This window comes from Scyliorhinus torazame, chromosome 13, assembly GCF_047496885.1.
Source record: "Scyliorhinus torazame isolate Kashiwa2021f chromosome 13, sScyTor2.1, whole genome shotgun sequence".
Classification (NCBI taxonomy): Eukaryota; Metazoa; Chordata; class Chondrichthyes; order Carcharhiniformes; family Scyliorhinidae; genus Scyliorhinus; species Scyliorhinus torazame.
Window position 1 is genome coordinate 183574100 of NC_092719.1, and position 17099 is coordinate 183591198.

The 17099-nt window shown below is 49.5% G+C and overlaps 1 protein-coding gene across 5 annotated transcripts in view; it reads right to left on the reverse strand.

Moving 5' to 3' along the window:
• The window catches only part of hdac11 (histone deacetylase 11), a 278425-nt gene that overhangs the window by 242220 nt on the left and 19106 nt on the right, over positions 1–17099 (reverse strand). For 3 of the 5 annotated variants that reach the window (XM_072472538.1, XM_072472539.1, XM_072472540.1), the window contains exons 2-4: positions 13351–13419; positions 11845–11993; positions 11442–11542 (exon numbers count right to left, since the gene is read on the reverse strand). In XM_072472538.1, coding sequence (XP_072328639.1) covers positions 11442–11542; positions 11845–11993; positions 13351–13385 — 285 coding nt within the window. In that variant the 5' untranslated portion in view covers positions 13386–13419. The remainder of the gene's footprint in view (positions 1–11441; positions 11543–11844; positions 11994–13350; positions 13420–17099) is intronic. The other 2 variants (XM_072472541.1, XM_072472542.1) reach the window with 1 other exon arrangement.

Consider the following 17099-nt stretch of genomic DNA (forward strand, 5'->3'; position numbering starts at 1 on the left):
GACCCCCCCCAACCTCCACCCCAGCACGGACCCCCCCCCAACCTCCACCCCAGCACGGACCCCCCCCCCAACCTCCACCCCAGCACGGACCCCTCCCAACCTCCACCCCAGCACGGACCCCCCCCAACCTCCACCCCAGCACGGACCCCCCCCCCAACCTCCACCCCAGCACGGACCCCCCCCCAACCTCCACCCCAGCACGGACCCCCCCCCAACCTTCACCCCAGCACGGACCACCCCCCCCAACCTCCACCCCAGCACGGGACCCCCCCCCCCAACCTCCACCCCGGCACGGACCCCCCCAACCCCCAACCTCCACCCCAGCACGGACCCCCCCCCCAACCTCCACCCCAGCATGGACCCCCCCAACCCCCAACCTCCACCCCAGCACGGACCCCCCCCAACCTCCACCCCAGCACGGACCCCCCCCCAACCTCCACCCCGGCACGGACCCCCTCCCGGCACTCCCCCGGAGCCCAGCCTACTCTAACCACCCCCCCCCCCCCCGCCGCACACACACACACACAAGCCGAGACACACCTCTCCTCACGCAATCAGTCTGTGGCCACGCCATTTCCTGCCCAGAGCCAACCCCCCAGGCCGTCACTCACCTCCTCGCTGGTCGGCGTGAGCCTGGAGCACCGGGTCACGCCGATGAAAAGGAGGTTTGATTCACGTCGACGTGAACGGTCATCACGTCGACGGGACTTCGGCCCATCCGGAAGGGAGAATATCGGCAGGCCGAAAATCGGCTGCCTTGCGCAGACCCGTGACATTCTCCGCGGCAGCTGCGCCATTAACGCCCCGCCGACTTTTCTCCCTTCGGAGACTTCGGCGGGTGCGGGGGCGGGATTCACGGCGGCCAACGGCCATTCTCCGACCCGGCGGGGGGTCGGAGAATGACGCCCCAGACCTGAAAATAAACTCACTGTTTGCTATTTGAACAAGTCGAGTAATTCTAATCCTGCGACCATCCCATTTTTGAGCACAGGACAGTAGCAACATGAAAATCACTCCCTTCAATGAAAAGTCAATATTACACCAAATCCCTTTTTGTGGTCGAGTACAAGATGAGCTGATTGCCTGGTGATTTAAGCAAATTTTACAACATCCATAGAAATGCTGTCCTCCGCTTCATGTGATTTATGCATGACTCTGCCAGTCTCTGTCAGGCAAGTTATTTTCCATTTATCAATCATCATTTCCTTTCCTATTGCCAAGCCAGCTTTCAATTAAACTAATCAGTAAAAATCAATCAGCAACTAACATTTTAAAATTTTATCCCAGCACCACAAATCACATGAGACAGTCTATAAAAATAGAATGGAGATTCAGGTATGTGAGGTAAAATACAATCGTACTAACTGGAACCTATCAAGACATTTCATTCATTAAGTACAGAAGACGGTTCAAACAATTAACAAATTCTTTGAAAAAATAGGTTATTCACAGATGGAAGACTCAGCATTAGTTAAGATGCTTGTTTTTGTGTGATAACCCCATTTACTGTAGCTTTAATCAAACTGCACCATATTCTCATCACCCTTAAATATAATCAAGGGATATTTATAAAATTAAAGCTTTTTAACTTATGTTCCAAGACACTGCCTGATTTGCAAATTTTAAGTTTGGTATCATGCAAATAACTGAGCAGAAACACAAGAAAATAAACACTTCGCAAAACCTTGGGTGCAATTTGTACTACCAATAGTGCACAAAATAGAAACCCCAAGCCAGTAACATTCAGTCACTCCTCTCAGAACAGAAGTATATTCAATGTTACATTTGACTTTAAATTACGGTATGGTACAGATTGGGAAGGTCAAACAAGGCAAAAGATTACACAATAAATAGAAGGATACTGAGAAGTGCAGAGGAAGTGAGGAACCTTGGAGCGACTGTCCACAGATCCTTGAAGGCAGGACAGATCTGTAATGTGGTTAAGAAGACATTTGGAATCCTTCCATGTATTAGCCAAGGCATAGAACATGAGAACAGGGATGTTTTGCTGGAACTATATAAAACATTAGTTCGGCCACAACTTGAGTATTGTGTGCAGTTCTGGTCACCTCATTACAGAAAGGATGTAATTACAATAGAGGAGGGTACAGAGGATATTTACGAAGATGTGGAAAATTGCAGCTATGAGGAACGTGGGGATAGGGTGGAGTTGTTCTTATTGTAACAGAGGAGGCCAAGCAAAGGTTTCATTGAGATTGTGAGCGTGGTGAATGTGTTATGCAAATAATCCACCATTGTATTTGTATCTGTGCTGTTGCCCTTGTATTTGTATCTGTGCTATGCTGTTGCCTTTGTGGGCTCCTCCTATGGGCCATTGTATGGCATTATCCATAGGGGAACATGTTGGGGCCTGTATGGGCTCCGCCCATGGCTCCTCCCCTTGAAGGGAGGTGTAAAGAGCAGTCAACCTGTAGGTGGTTCTCAGTATTGGTCCAGTCGCAGGCAGGCACTGTTCTAAGTTGATTAAAGCCACAGTTTACTTCTACTCCCCATCTCGAGTGAATTGATGGTCGCATCAATTTAATCAACTTAAACGCAACTATGGAATCGGCCCGCAAACCTGACCGACTGGAACTCGATCCGCAGGCCGCGGAGGTGAAAGAAATCGTTTTGCACTGGCTCCGCTGCTTCAAGGCCTATCTCGCAGCCTCCTCCATGCCTTCCGTCACCGACGAACAGAAGCTGAGCCTCCTCCATGCACAGGTGAGCCATCGAATCTCTGTTCAACTCAACGAGGCCTCCTCCTACGCTGACGCCCTCGCGATGCTCGAACGCCTCTATGTACGGCCCGTGAACGAGGTCTACGCGTGACACATCCTCACCACTCGCCACCAGCGCCCCGGGGAATCGCGAGAAGACTACCTACGCGACCTCAAAGCCCTCGCACGCAGGTGCAACTACCAGGCTATTACGGCCACTCAACATATGGAACTCTCCGTCCGAGACGTCTACGTGGCGGGTGTCTGGTCCAACTACGTGAGACAGCGCCTTCTCGAAAAGGGGACCCTGGACCTGGATCAGACCGTAAAGTTAGCCTCCTCTCTGGAAGTAGCGTTCCAGAGCCTTAACGCATTCCCGGCTGACCACGCGACCCCCTTGTGGACTCCTGACCAAAGACTACCCCAGGCGTGTGCTGCGCGGCCGCCCGCCCACTATGGGGGGCTACCCTGCTATTTCTGCGGCCAGTCCCAACACCCCCGGCAGCACTGCCCGGCCCGTATCGCGTACTGCAGCAGCTGTGGGAGAAATTGACATTTCGCCAAAGTTTTCCTGGCCAGGTCCAAGAACGCCATGTCACAGGCCCGATCCTCAGACTTACAGGCCCGCAGACCCCGCAATGTAGTAGCGTGTCTGCCGACTCCACCCCCTGTAGACGCGTCATCAGCCTCGTGCTATCAGTGGGGGCCACCTTCCAGCCCTCACAGCACGTGCGACTCATGGGGGCCGCCATCTTGGCCATCCTCCGCCATGCGGCTGGCCACGGGCGATCCATGGGGGCCGCCATCTTGGACGCCATCTTCCTCACCGCCCGCCACGCTCGACCAACGGGGGCCGCCATCTGTTACGCCGCTCGACGCGTACGATCAACAAGGGCAGCCATCGCCTGACTGCCCCAGCACCTCCGACCACTTCGGCTACCCACAACTCAGTGCGGTCACCTTGGACCAGTCGCGACCAAGCACCTCCGGAGCTCCATGATGACCGTCCGGGTAAACGGGCACAAGACGCCTTGCCTTTTCGACTCCGGGAGCACAGAGAGCTTCATTCACCCGGACATGGTAAGACGCTGCTTGCTCCCAATTTTCCCGGCGCACCAAACCATCTCCCTCGCCTCTGGGTCGCACTCGGTGCAAATCCGAGAGTGCACTACCACAACCCTAGCAATACAGGGCGTCGAGTATTTAATTTTAAATTATATGTGCTCCCAGACCTCTGCGCTCCTCTCCTATTGGGACTAGATTTCCAATGCAACCTCAGGAGCCTAACCCTGAGGTTCAGGGGGCCCCTAACCCCACTCACCATATGCAGCCTCACAACCCTAAAAGCCGACCCTACCCCACTCTTCGCAAACCTCACCGCCGACTGAAAACCAGTCGCCACCAGAAGCAGGCGGTACAGCATACAGGACAAGACTTTTATCAGGTCAGAGGTCCAGCGGCTCTTGCGGGAGGGAGTCATCGAGGCAAACAATAGCTCCTGGAGAGCTCAGGTGGTGGTCGGCAAGGCCAGGGAAAAGAACCGGATGGTTGTAGATTACAGCCAAACCATAAACTAGTACACGCAACTCGATGCGTACCGCCTTCCCCGGATTGCAGACATGGTAAACCAGATCGCATACTACCGGGTGTTCTCCACGGTGGATCTGAAGTCTGCATACCACCAGCTCCCAATCCGCCCGGAGGACTGCCACTACACCGGTTTTGAGGCAGACGGCCGCCTTTTCCACTTCCTCTGGGTCCCCTTTGGCGTCACGAACAGGGTCTCGGTCTTCCAAAGAACAATGAACCGAATGGTGGACCGGTACGGACTGCGGGCCACATTTCCGTACTTGGACAATGTCACCATCTGCGGCCATGATCAGCAGGACCACGACGCCAACCTCCACAGATTTCTCCAAACCGCCCAAACCCTAAACCTCACGTACAAGGAGAAATGCGTTTTCCGCGCAACCAGACTAGCCATCCTCGGCTACGTCGTGGAAAACGGGGTTCTAGGACCCGACCCTGACCGTATGCGCCCCCTCCTGCAACTCCCCCTCCCCCACTGCCCCAAGGCCCTGAAGAGGTGCCTTGGGTTCTTTTCATATTATGCCCAGTGGGTCCCCAACTATGCGGACAAAGCCCGCCCACTAATCAAGGCAACCATCTTCTCACTGGAGACTGAGGCCCGCCAGGCTTTCAGCTGCATCAAGGCGGACATCGTCAAAGCCGCGCTGCGTGTGGTTGACGAGTCCGTCCCCTTCCAGGTGGAGAGCGACGCATCAGAGGTCGCTCTCGCCGCTACCCTCAATCAAGCAGGCAGACCGGTATCGTTTTTTTCATGCACCCTCACCACCTCCGAAATTCGGCACTCCTCAGTCGAAAAAGAGGCCCAAGCCATCGTGGAAGCCGTATGGCACTGGAGGCACTACCTCGCTGGTAGGAGGTTTACCCTCGTCACCGACCAACGATCGGTAGCCTTCATGTTCGATAATACGCAGCGGGGCAAAATCAAGAATGATAAGATCTTGAGGTGGGGGTATAGTATATCGTCCTGGGAAGCTCAACGAGCCCCCAGATGCCCTGTCCCACGGCACATGCGCCAGCGCGCATGACCAACTGCGGGCTATCCACGATGACCTCTGCCACCCGGGGGTCACCCGGCTTATCCACTATATCAAGGCCCGCAACCTGCCCTACTCCACCGAGGAGGTCAGAGCTATGACCAGGGACTGCCAGATCTGTGCGGAGTGTAAACCGCACTTCTATCGACCAGATAAGGCCCACCTGGTGAAGGCATCCCGTCCCTTTGAGCGCCTCAGTATCGATTTCAAAGGGCCCCTCCCCTCCAATAACCGCAATACATATTTCCTCAACATTATTCATGAGTTCTCCCGCTTCCCCTTTGCAATCCCTTGCCCCAACATGACCACGTCCACCGTCATCAAAGCCCTACATAGTGTCTTCACCCTGTTTGGTTTCCCCAATTATGTGACCGAGGCTCGTCGTTCATGAGCGACGAACTGCGTCAGTACCTGCTCAGTAAGGGCATCGCCTCGAGCAGGACTACCAGTTATAACCCCAGGGGAAACGGGCAGGTGGAGAGGGAGAACGCGACGGTCTAGAAGACTGTCCTACTGACCCTGCAGTCCAGGAATCTCCCAGTTACTCACTGGCAGGAGGTCCTCTCCAAGGCGCTCCACTCTATAAGGTCCCTACTTTGCACGGCCACAAACGAGACCCGTCATGACCGCCTATTTGTTTTCTCTAGGAGATCCACCACAGGGGCCTCGCTTCCATCCTGGCTGAAGACACCGGGGCCAGTCCTACTCAGAAAACACGTCAGGAGCCATAAGTCCGATCCTCTGGTAGAGAGGGTCCAGCTCCTCCACTCCAACCCCCAGTGCGCTTATATCGAACACCCCGATGGCCGACAGGATACGGTCTCCCTCCGGGACCTGGCGCCCGCCGGTTCCACCACCACCACCACCACCGGCCCCCCACCATATCCCGCCCAACCTACCATAACCAGCCGCCCCCACCCCTATATGGCTCCCGCACTCCCTCCCGCCCGCCATCCCCCCTTCACCGATCCACAGGAATGAAGCTCCAGAAGAGACGCTCCCGGAGTCCACGTCTGTACCCGCACCGGCGGCCTCACTACCGATGCCAGCACGGATGAGCTCGACACCCGGGCCAGCAACAACGCCAGAGCTTCGGCGATCACAGCGCACAATCCGTGCGTCGGACCGGATGAACTTATGAACCCGTCACCCCCGCCGGACTTCATTTTTTTAACAGGGGATGAATGTGGTGAATGTATTATGCCAATAATCCACCATTGTGTTTGTATCTGTGCTGTTGCCCTTGTATTTGTAACTGTGCTATGCTGTTGCCCTTGTGGGCTCCTCCTATGGGCCATTGTATGGCATTATCCATAGGGGAACATGTTGGGGCCTGTATGGGCTCCGCCCATGGCTCCTCCCCTTGAAGGGAGGTATAAAGAGCAGTCGACCTGTAGGTGGTTCTCAGGATTGGATCAGTCGCAGGCAGGCACTGTTCTAAGTTGATTAAAGCCATAGTTACTTCTACTCCCGTCTCGAGTGAATTGATGGTCGCATCAGTGAGCAGCCTGGATCGAGTGGATCGGAAAGGCCTATTTACTTTAGCAGAGATGTCAGTGATTTGGAGGCATAGATTTAAAGTCATTCGGGGAAAGATTAGAGGAGGTGAGGATTTCTTTTTTAAACCAGAGATTGTGGAGGTCTGGAACTCACTGCCTGAAACAGTAGTAGAGCAGAAATCCTCAACTCATTCAAAATAAATCTAGATATGCACCTCAAGTGGATCTGGACCAAATACTGGAAAATGGGATTTGGTTGGGTGTCTCGTTTCTTGACTGGAGCAGGCAAGATGGCCAAATGTCCACTTTCTGTGCCGTAAACATTCTATGATTCTGTACTTTTTTCCCCATTTACGATAATATACTTTGCTATGAGAAAATTATTGCAATGGGTTGGGTTTTTTTTTCCAATCATACAAGGAAAATTCTGCTGGCTCACTGCTAAGTGAGCTGCTTAATGTGCAAATGTGCCAAATGCCACATAGGCCTAAATCCCAGTTGTATCCCCTGTCTGTGCTGGGTTTACTGATTTTAGCTAAAAATAATGATAGGGGTGCTGCAACTGACTTTTGCGTCTCTAGGTAACTGGGATATAACCATCTATCACCGACACTGGATTGCTGTCCAGTACACCCTGTCATAAAATACATTCATATAGTGTCTTAATATATCTCAAAGTACTTCATGGTAATAACACTGAAGGAGAACATGATTGATAATTTGCACACACCTCAACCTCTTAAAAGGCAATGAAATGAATGACCAGTTAATCTACTTTTTATTACAGTGACTGTGAGAGCAATATTGATCAGGACATTGGGAGATCCACCTGAGCTAATGAGGAACTTTAAAGTTCACCTAAACAACAAAGTAAAACCTTTCAACCAAGAGGACGGAATATTTAACATACAACTACATAGAACAACTTATGTTTACCAGTATTCCACACCTTTAATGTAATGGAAAATCTCAAGGCACTTCACAAGCCATATCAGGAGATATTAGGTTAGATGACCAAAAAACTTGAGCAAAGGAGGAAAGCAAAGCAGAGAGGTACGGAGAGAGTATTCCAGAACTTGGGGTTGAGGCGACTGAAGACGTGGCCACCAATGGTGCAGCAATTATAATTAGGGATGAAAAGAGGGCAGAATTGGAAGAGTTCTGAAGGAGATTACAGAGATAGGAAGGGGCAACGCTAAGGAGGAATTTGAAAACAAGGATGAGAATTTTAAAAGCAAGACTGCTTGAATAGGTCAGCAAGCACAGGGGCAGTACAGGAAAGGGATTTTCGGTGAATTAAGACATGGGTAGCAGTTTTGGACAATCTCAAATTTATGATGGATAGAATGTGGTAGACGAGCCAGGGATGGCATTGTAATAATCAAGTCTAGAAGTAATAAAGGCGTAAATGTGTAAGAGTTTCAGCAGCAGATGAGCTAAGATTGGCATGATAATGAGATATAAATAGGTGTTTTTTGCGATGAGCCTCTGACCTCATTTATGCCACCTCAGAACCAAATGTGACAACAAGGCTGCAAACAAACTGGTTTCATCTCGGGCGGATGCCAGGGAGAGGAATGAAGTCGGTCGTTAGAAATCGGAATTTGGTATGGGGGCCCTATAATTGGAGGAAATTTCTACTCATCAGGTACTGGATGTTAGATAAGCAGTCTAGTAATTTCACAACACTGAGGAATCAAGGGAGATGATGCTGAGGTAGAGATGGGTGTTGTTAGCATGTGTGTGTGGAAATTAATGCTGTGCCTTCGGATGATGTTGCCGAGGGGCAGCACATAGATGATAAATAGAACCAGGCCAAGGCTGTATTCTTGGGGGGATTCCAGAAGCTACGGTGCAGGAGCTGAAAAGCCATTTCAAGTGATTCTCTGGCTTTTCCTGTTGGTACTGCACAGGAGTCTCAGTCTTGAGAGACCCAAGCCCTGGAGACAACAAAATCTGCCTCCGAGACAACAAGTAGACATCAAGCAAAGACAGAAAAGACACAAAAAGTTGTGTTGCCCCCAATAACCAAACAGCCAGTGTACTTTCACCACTTGACTTCACAAACATGAAATTGACACTTGAGCAAGAATAACCATATCACTACTTAAGTCAGCTTCGTCAAGGGAGGATGGAATGCAGAGATTTCTTTTTTGAAAAGGAGGGAAAATAGAATACTGCTCACATCTTATTTAAATGGAGCATCTTTATATTTTGCAGTTTTGTGGTTAATTTTATATTTTGCAGCTAATCTATGCCGGCCTCAAATATATAAACGCCACATTATTATTGAACACATTGGCGGGCCCCCCCGCTCAATTCTCCGGCCCGAATGGGCCGAAGTCCAGCCGAGAAATTGCCTGTCCCGCCGGCGTAAATTAAAGTAGGTATTTACCGGCGGGACAAGGCGGTGTGGGCGGGCTCCGGGGTCCTGGGGGGGGGGGCGCGGGGCGATCTGACCCCGGGGGGTGCCCCCACGGTGGCCTGGCCCGCGATCGGGGCCCACCGATCCACGGGCGGGCCTGTGCTGTGGGGGCACTCTTTCCCTTCCGCGTCCGCAACGGTCTCCACCATGGCGGAGGCGGAAGAGACTCTCCCCACTGCGCATGCGCGGGAAACTGTCAGCGGCCGCTGACACTCCCGCGCATGCGCCGCCCGGGGATGTCATTTCCGCGCCAGCTGGCGGGACAACAAAGGCCGTTTCCGCCAGCTGGCGGGCGGAAATCCCTCCGGCGTCAGCCTAGCCCCTCAATGTTGGGGCTCGGCCCCCAAAGATGCGGAGCATTCCGCGCCTTTGGGGCGGCGCAATGCCCGTCTGATTGGCGCCGTTTTGGGCGCCAGTCGGCGGACATCGCGCCGTTGGGGGAGAATTTCGCCCCAGATTCTGAATATAAATTTAGAGTAGCCAATTATTTATTTATTTTCCAATTAGGGAGCAATTTGGCCAATCCACCTACCCTGCACATCGTTGGTTTGTGGGGGTCAGACTCACGCAGAATGTGCAAACTCCACACGGACAGTGACCCGGGGCCGGGATCAAACCCGGGTCCTCGCCGCTGTGAGGCAGCGCCACCGTGCTCTCCCCCTTCTCTTTATTTTAGTCTTCTATGTGCCTCCATGATTTTATTTTGCCCTGTGTCTCACCAACACTCTTCCTTTTCCCCTCCCCCTCAGATTTTTTGTAGTGTTCATGGTGTGTGGAAAGAAATTGAAGTGAAGTGGAGACAGTTTGGGTGGGGTAGAGAGTAACATTTAGCAAGAGTTGGCCAGAAAACAGCAACAGATAATTGGTTTGGGTCTCTCAAAATGCTCCCACTTGGGTAGGTCACACAAGATATGGCTTAAAATTTGGGCAGCACAAGTGGATAGCACTGTGGCTTCACAGCGCCAGGGTCCTAGGTTTGATTCCCCACCGGGTCACTTCTGTGCAGAGTCTGCACGTTCTCCCCGTGTCTGCATGGGTTTCCTCCGGGTGCTCCGATTTCTTCCCACAGTCCAAAGACGTGCAGGTTAGGTGGATTGGCCATGATAAATTGAGCTTAGTGACCAAAAAGGTTAGGAGGGGCTATTGGGTTACAGGGATAGGGTAGAAGTGAGGGCTTAAATGGGTCGGTGCAAACTCGACGGGCCGAATGGCCTCCTTCTGTACTGTATGTTCTATTTTCTATGTTCACCACTATACTGATAAGTCACATGCCAAATGTGACTCACACTATCAAATTTAAAATTGAACTGTATTTAAGGACAGAAAACATGCTCATACTGAAAAACCTTCACAAACCACTTTTTCAAAAGGATGAGAAAAAGCTGCACTAGGGTTAAAAAACTCACATTATCCAGAATTAGTCCACAGTCCACGTTATATTGTTTGCATTTAAAATACATTTGATTTTTCTACTTAATACAAGGCAATTGTATCCGAAATACAGGACTGGATTCGTCCACCCCGCCCGCCGCAAGATCGTCACAGGCGGGACGCAGACAATGGTAAAGACTATTGACCTCGGGCGGGTCCACTGACCTCAGGTGAATCCCGCCCACAGTGCTGACCAATTCAATTGCAACTGTATTCCTTATTACTTTCATTTCAGCACAATAGTACTTGATTTATTACTCAGTACAAGGCAAATGGAAGGTATTAAATAAAACCTGATAGCGAAAATGGGGAGGAATTATATTTTAAAAGGTTTTAAAAAGCAAAACCAAGCAATTAATACTAAGTCCTTTCAGAAAATATCAAGCTTCTGAAAAGCTCCTATTAAAATTGCAAACTAAAAATACAAAATTGATTCTGTTTTTGGATTAAAGACAATACTGACCAACAGTAAGAGCATTGCTACAGTGTGTTTTATTTTTCAGAGTCTAGACTCTTCTGGTATCCTGTAAACATTATGGCAGAATAAAGACTGACCACAAAGGACACCTTTTAAAAAAAATTACATCTTCATACAAATCTCACCTCTCTACATTTTTCCAGTTGTTATATGATTTGGTACGTGATAGCATATGAACATGTTATTGTTCAGATTAATTCAAATTGATGGATTTACATCTATCCATTGTCGATAATCAAGAAGAAAGCACTGAAAAGAAATTACCTTGAGTTTATTGAGGTACCGCTTAGAGTGCACCACCAACAAGTCATCTTCCTGTGCTTCTTGGGCTTTAACGATGCTCTCATCGTTTATCATCTTCTCTTCTAAAAGTAGGTAAGTACAAGAGAAATAAAAGGTCATGATTCACGTGATGTTTTACCAAAACATTTCTCAAATTGTCAAATATCAAATATTGCACTTTATCCCTCCAGGATTTGAGAACAATAGATACTCAAGCTTCTGAACATTAAATTCCGTATGCTCTGAACACATCAGCCACATTTCTCCCGAACAATCAGACAAGCAAAATACCATTTATGAGCAAAGTGGTTAATTAAAATTTCTCTGGCCTGTAAAACAGTCAAATGATCAAACAGGTGAAAAGTATTTTTAAAGAAAGACGTACCTTTTAAAAAGTAGACAATTTTCCCCCACTTTCCCGAATCAAAAGGGTGAAGCTTTTCCAGGCCCAGGAATGAGATATTATAGTCAGGAGAATACACTATAGGCCATTGCGTTGATAGAATATCAATGTATAGTTTGGTATTATGTAGCCTTTAAATGAGCAACAAACATTTAAAGAATTTTAGACGGATAATAAGAAGGATTTTTGGGTGTATTCTTATTAAAGTCAACAAATGCCCTCCCGCTCTGATCGACTATCCACACATTCAGAAGTTACCGCACAGCAAAACAGTATGAACTAAAGTCAATCCTGTCATGATATGCAGACACACACATAATGATATACAGACAAGCAGCTAATGGACGACATGACCAATTAGCAGGCAGGACTCAGGGGTGGGATCTGATTATAAAAGACACGAGGCACTCTCACTCAGCCTCTTTCCACTGATGAACATCTAGAGAGTCAGTCAAGGGTGTTGTTACAATCTGACACCTCCACCACATGGCTAAGAGCTAGTCTGGTCCAGTCAGACAGAGTAACCACACTTAAGTTAGCAGAGAGTCGAACTCACAGAAAACTGTGCTAACTGTGCTATTAGTTCAATAAACCTGATTGAACTAACTTCGAGGTCTGGAGTATCTTTCTGATCTAAGCTGCACCCAGTTGCAGCCAATGTTAAACCAGTGTACCTAACACGACAAATCCCTCCCCCTCCAGATCAAGGCCGGGATTCTCCATTCCAGAGGCTAAGTAGTCCCGGCAGCAGAGAATCGGGACTGTGTCCCGCTGGCCCTAGGAGTATTGCTGGGGTGAGATTGTCATGGCTTGATTATGCCAACATATGTATAGTGCAAACATGGCATTTTCCCTGCGGTTACTGGGGTCGAGCCACCATTTTGAATGGACGCCCCAATCCCAGGATCCAGGGGCTGCTTTGAAGTGGAAAGCAGTTGTCAATCTTACAAGATTGTGTATGAACATTGTGGTTGGAATCAATGGAGGGTACATCAGATATATTCAAGCACAAAGAGAACGATAAATACACAAACCTCCTGGCAGCTGTGTTTAAACCATTAAGCTCACCAGCTTAAAGCAGAGCAGTTCTGAGTGAGAGCCACTTCAGACTTTCAACAGGTCTGACCAGGATGAAGATCTTGAACAGACGGCTGCCTGAACTCATCGTAGCAAGAGTGATCTTCAGGTTGCCCAGATCTGGAAGGGGAAGTGCAGCCACGGGACCCTTATCCCAGGAGATTCTGCCTATTCAGGATTCCCGATCTTAGTGGCGGGGAACGGAGAATCCTGCCCCAAATGTTGTGCCCATGCCACTGTCCTGGGTAGGACCCCACAACGTAGCAAAGATATGTTGTATAGGCATTGGTGTTGCTAATTAATGCAATGTAGCAAAGACAATATAAAGTTATAAATAACACATTTAACCTTCTATTGCAATATATGACAGATACAGCTCAAGACACTGAAAAATAGTCATCGTCAACTTACAAGTTGTCTTTCTTTCTGCTGTTTTGCTCTGACATCTTCTTTCTTACATGTTCTTTTCGACTATTAGTCCTGGAGAAGACATAACAATTAACAGTCCCTCAAAATTCCTGTAATCTTTGCTGAATTGAATAAAATCATGTCAAGTGTCCTGTTGACCTTTTGTTGCATAAATCACAACAGAAATAAGCATTGTGCCTCCCTGCTTCTCTTCCATTGTGATACTTCATTTTATCAAGATTTTAAACCAAGACCGTGTGCCCTCTCACATGGGTAAAAGATCTCATGACCTCTTTCAAAGAGGAACAAGGTAGTTTTCCCATTGTCCTTGCATACATACACCCTTCACAAAACCAAAAAAAACAGACCGGGTCACTCTAAATTAGCTTGTTTGTGGGACTTGTTGTTCACAAATTCAAACACACAAAAATGGCAGGCAGGAAAAAACAAGCTGGTCAAGCTGGCTAATGTGATGGCTTGCTCGGCTGTTGAGTCTAAACAGCTCGGCTGTTGAGTGTAAACAGCGAAGTAGACCTCCTCCTTCCCCTTCTCCCCGGCCCCTCACCCCAACATGTTCCCTGGAGAGCCAAGGAAAAACAACAGAAAACCGGCTACAGCATTTACTCACATTGATGACACTTCAGAAGCAATCCATTGGCTATGAAGTTCTTACATAGAAACATGCATAGAAAATAGAATTAGGAGGAGGCCATTTGGCCCATCAAACCTGCTCTGCCATTCATTATGATCGTGGCTGATCAAGTTAAATATCCTGATCCAGCCTTCTCCCCCATATCCCTTGATCCCTTAAGCCCCAAGAGCTATATCTAACTCCTTCTTGAAATTACGCAATGTTTTGGCCTCAACTACTTTCTGTGGTAGTGAAATACACAGATTCACCACTCTTTAGGTGAAGACATTTATTTCTTCTCACCTCAGTCCTAAAAGGTTTACCCCTTATGCTCAAACTATGACCCCTAGTTTTGGACTCTTCCACCATCGGGAACATTCTTTCTCAGTCTAATCCTGTTAGAATTTTAGAAGTTTCTATGAGATTCCCTTGCACTCTTCTAAACTCCAATGAATATAATCTTAACCAACGGCCGGTGGCGGCCATAGAAGGAGTGGTCGCACATTTGGCAGCTCCTGCCTGAAGAGTTTTTTTCAGTCCTTTTCCCCAGTTGCCGGGTGGATGTTTTGGAGAAAAAAGGTGTAGAGGTGGTGGAGGAAAGTTATACTCCACTGGTGAGGTCGGTGGATGGATCCGTGGACCAGAAGTGGGTCTAGAAGGAAGGAGCTGCAAGACCAAGAAACTCTTTGCGTGACTCAGGGAAAGATGACTGAGAGTAAAGAGTCGGCCCTACCAGACCAATAGTCGATGGGGCAGTTGGTGGGCTTTCTGAACTAAATGTTCAGTTAGCAGAGGAGGGAAGCTCAGGAGGACCTGGCGAAGGGGGTAGACCCCGATCAACCGTGTGGAGCTGAGGCTGGAGATCAAGAGCCAGGTGATCCAGAAAGTGAAGGAGCGGTGGGGGAGCAGCTTACCTCATTGGCGGGCGAAATTGGGATGTTAAGGGAGACCCAGAAGCGGCTGAAGGAGAAAGTGGGGGATTTGGAGAACCGCTCCCGGAGGCAGAATTTGAGAATAGTTGGGATGTCGGAGGGCATCGAGGGAGTGGACGCAGGCTCTTATATAGCCAAAACGTTGAGCGGCTGATGGGGGAGGGAACCTTTGACTGGCCCCTGGAGGCCGATCTGGCGCTGATGAGGAAGCCACAGGTGAATGGTGGTGAGGCTACACCGGTTCTTAGATTAAAAAGATCTTGCGATGGGCCAGGCAGTCGAAGAGATGTACCTGGGAGGGTAACAAGCTCCGGGTACCAGGACCTGGGTGCAGAACTGGCCAAGAGGAGAGCTGAATTCAACCGGGTCAAGGCTGCCCTCTTTAAGAAGGGGGTGAAGTTCAGGATGCTGAACCTGGCCCACCTTTAGGTGATCCACAATGGCTGTGAGTATTATTTTGGAACATCAGAGGAGGCAACAGAGTTTTTGAGAGACAATGAACAGGAGAGGGAGGACATTGAATTTTGGGCGAAGTGTGAGGTGGCGTTGGTTCTCCCTGCCTTTTTCGTTGTATTGCTTTGTGTTCTTTTTTGGGTGATGGTTAGGGGAGAACCTCTTTTTCCTCAGGGGCCGTTTATCTTTTTTATGGCGTTCTTTGGTGGGAGGCCAGAGGACCGTGGAGGGTGAGTGCACCTTTTTTTTCTTATTATTGTTATTGTTGTTTGCACTATGGAAATATGCGAGTGGAGGGAGGGCTGATGATCAGTGAGAGGTAGGATGCTTGGCGTCAGGCTAGCTGGGCAAGCTAGTTCACAGAGTGCAGTGGGGGGTGAGCAGGTGGTCAGAGTATTAGAGGGGGATGGGATTGTCATTTTGTTTAGGGGAGCGGGGGGAGTGATGACGGGAGTGGGGCTGTTGACGTGCAATAAGAAGGGAGTTGATGACGTTGGACATCCGAGGGTGGATGTAGCATTTTTACAGGAAACCCATTTGAAGATCGGGACCATACTAGGCTAAGGAAAGGGTCGGAAGGGCAATTTTTTCACTGAGGGTTGGCTATGAAGACGTGGGGGTGGGTGGTGCTGATAAATAAGCGGGTTGCATTTGAGGTGGGGAATATAGTTGCAGACTCGGAGGGGGGGGCGGGAGGTTCGTGATGGTGAGTGGGAAATTGAAGGAGATGCCAGTGGTCCTGATGAACGTTTATGCCCCAAGTTAGGATGACGTTGAATTCTGAGGCGGCTGTTGGGGAAGATCCTGGATCCTGACTTGCACCGGCTGATTATTGGGAGTGGGGGGGGGGGACACTTTAATACGGTTATCGAGCTGAGATTGGACTGGTCGAGTCCACGGTCGGGGAGGGTGTCGACATAGAACAGAGAACATAGAACATTACAGCGCAGTACAGGCCCTTCGGCCCTCGATGTTGCGCCGACCTGTGAAACCACTCTAAAGCCCATCTACGCTATTCCCTTATCGTCCATATGTCTATCTAATGACCAGTTGAATACTCTTAGTGTTGGCGAGTCCACTACTGTTGCAGGCAGGGCATTCCACACCCTTACTACTCTCCAAGTAAAGAACCTACCTCTGACATCTGTCTTATATCTATCTCCCCTCAATTGAAAGCTATGTCCCCTCGTGCTAGACATCACCATCCGAGGAAAAAGGCTCTCTGTCCACCCTATCCAATCCTCTGATCATCGTGTATGCCTCAATTAAGTCACCTCTTAACCTTCTTCTCTCTAATGAAAACAGCCTCAAGTCCCTCAGCCTTTCTTCATAAGATCTTCCCTCCATACCAGGCAACATTCTGGTAAATCTCCTCTGAATCATAGAATCATAGAATTTACAGTGCAGGAGGCCATTCGGCCCATCGAGTCTGCACCGGCTCTTGGAAAGAGCACCCTACCCAAGGTCAACACCGCCACCCTATCCCCATAACCCAGTAACCCCACCCAACACTAAGGGCAATTTTGGACACTAAGGGCAATTTAGCATGGCCAATCCACCTAACCTGCACATCTTTGGACTGTGGGAGGAAACCGGAGACCCGGAGAAAACCCACGCACACACGGGGAGGATGTGCAGACTCCGCACAGACAGTGACCCAAGCTGGAATCGAACCTGGGACCCTGGAGCTGTGAAGCAATTGTGCTATCCACAAGGCTACCGTGCTGCCCCCTTTC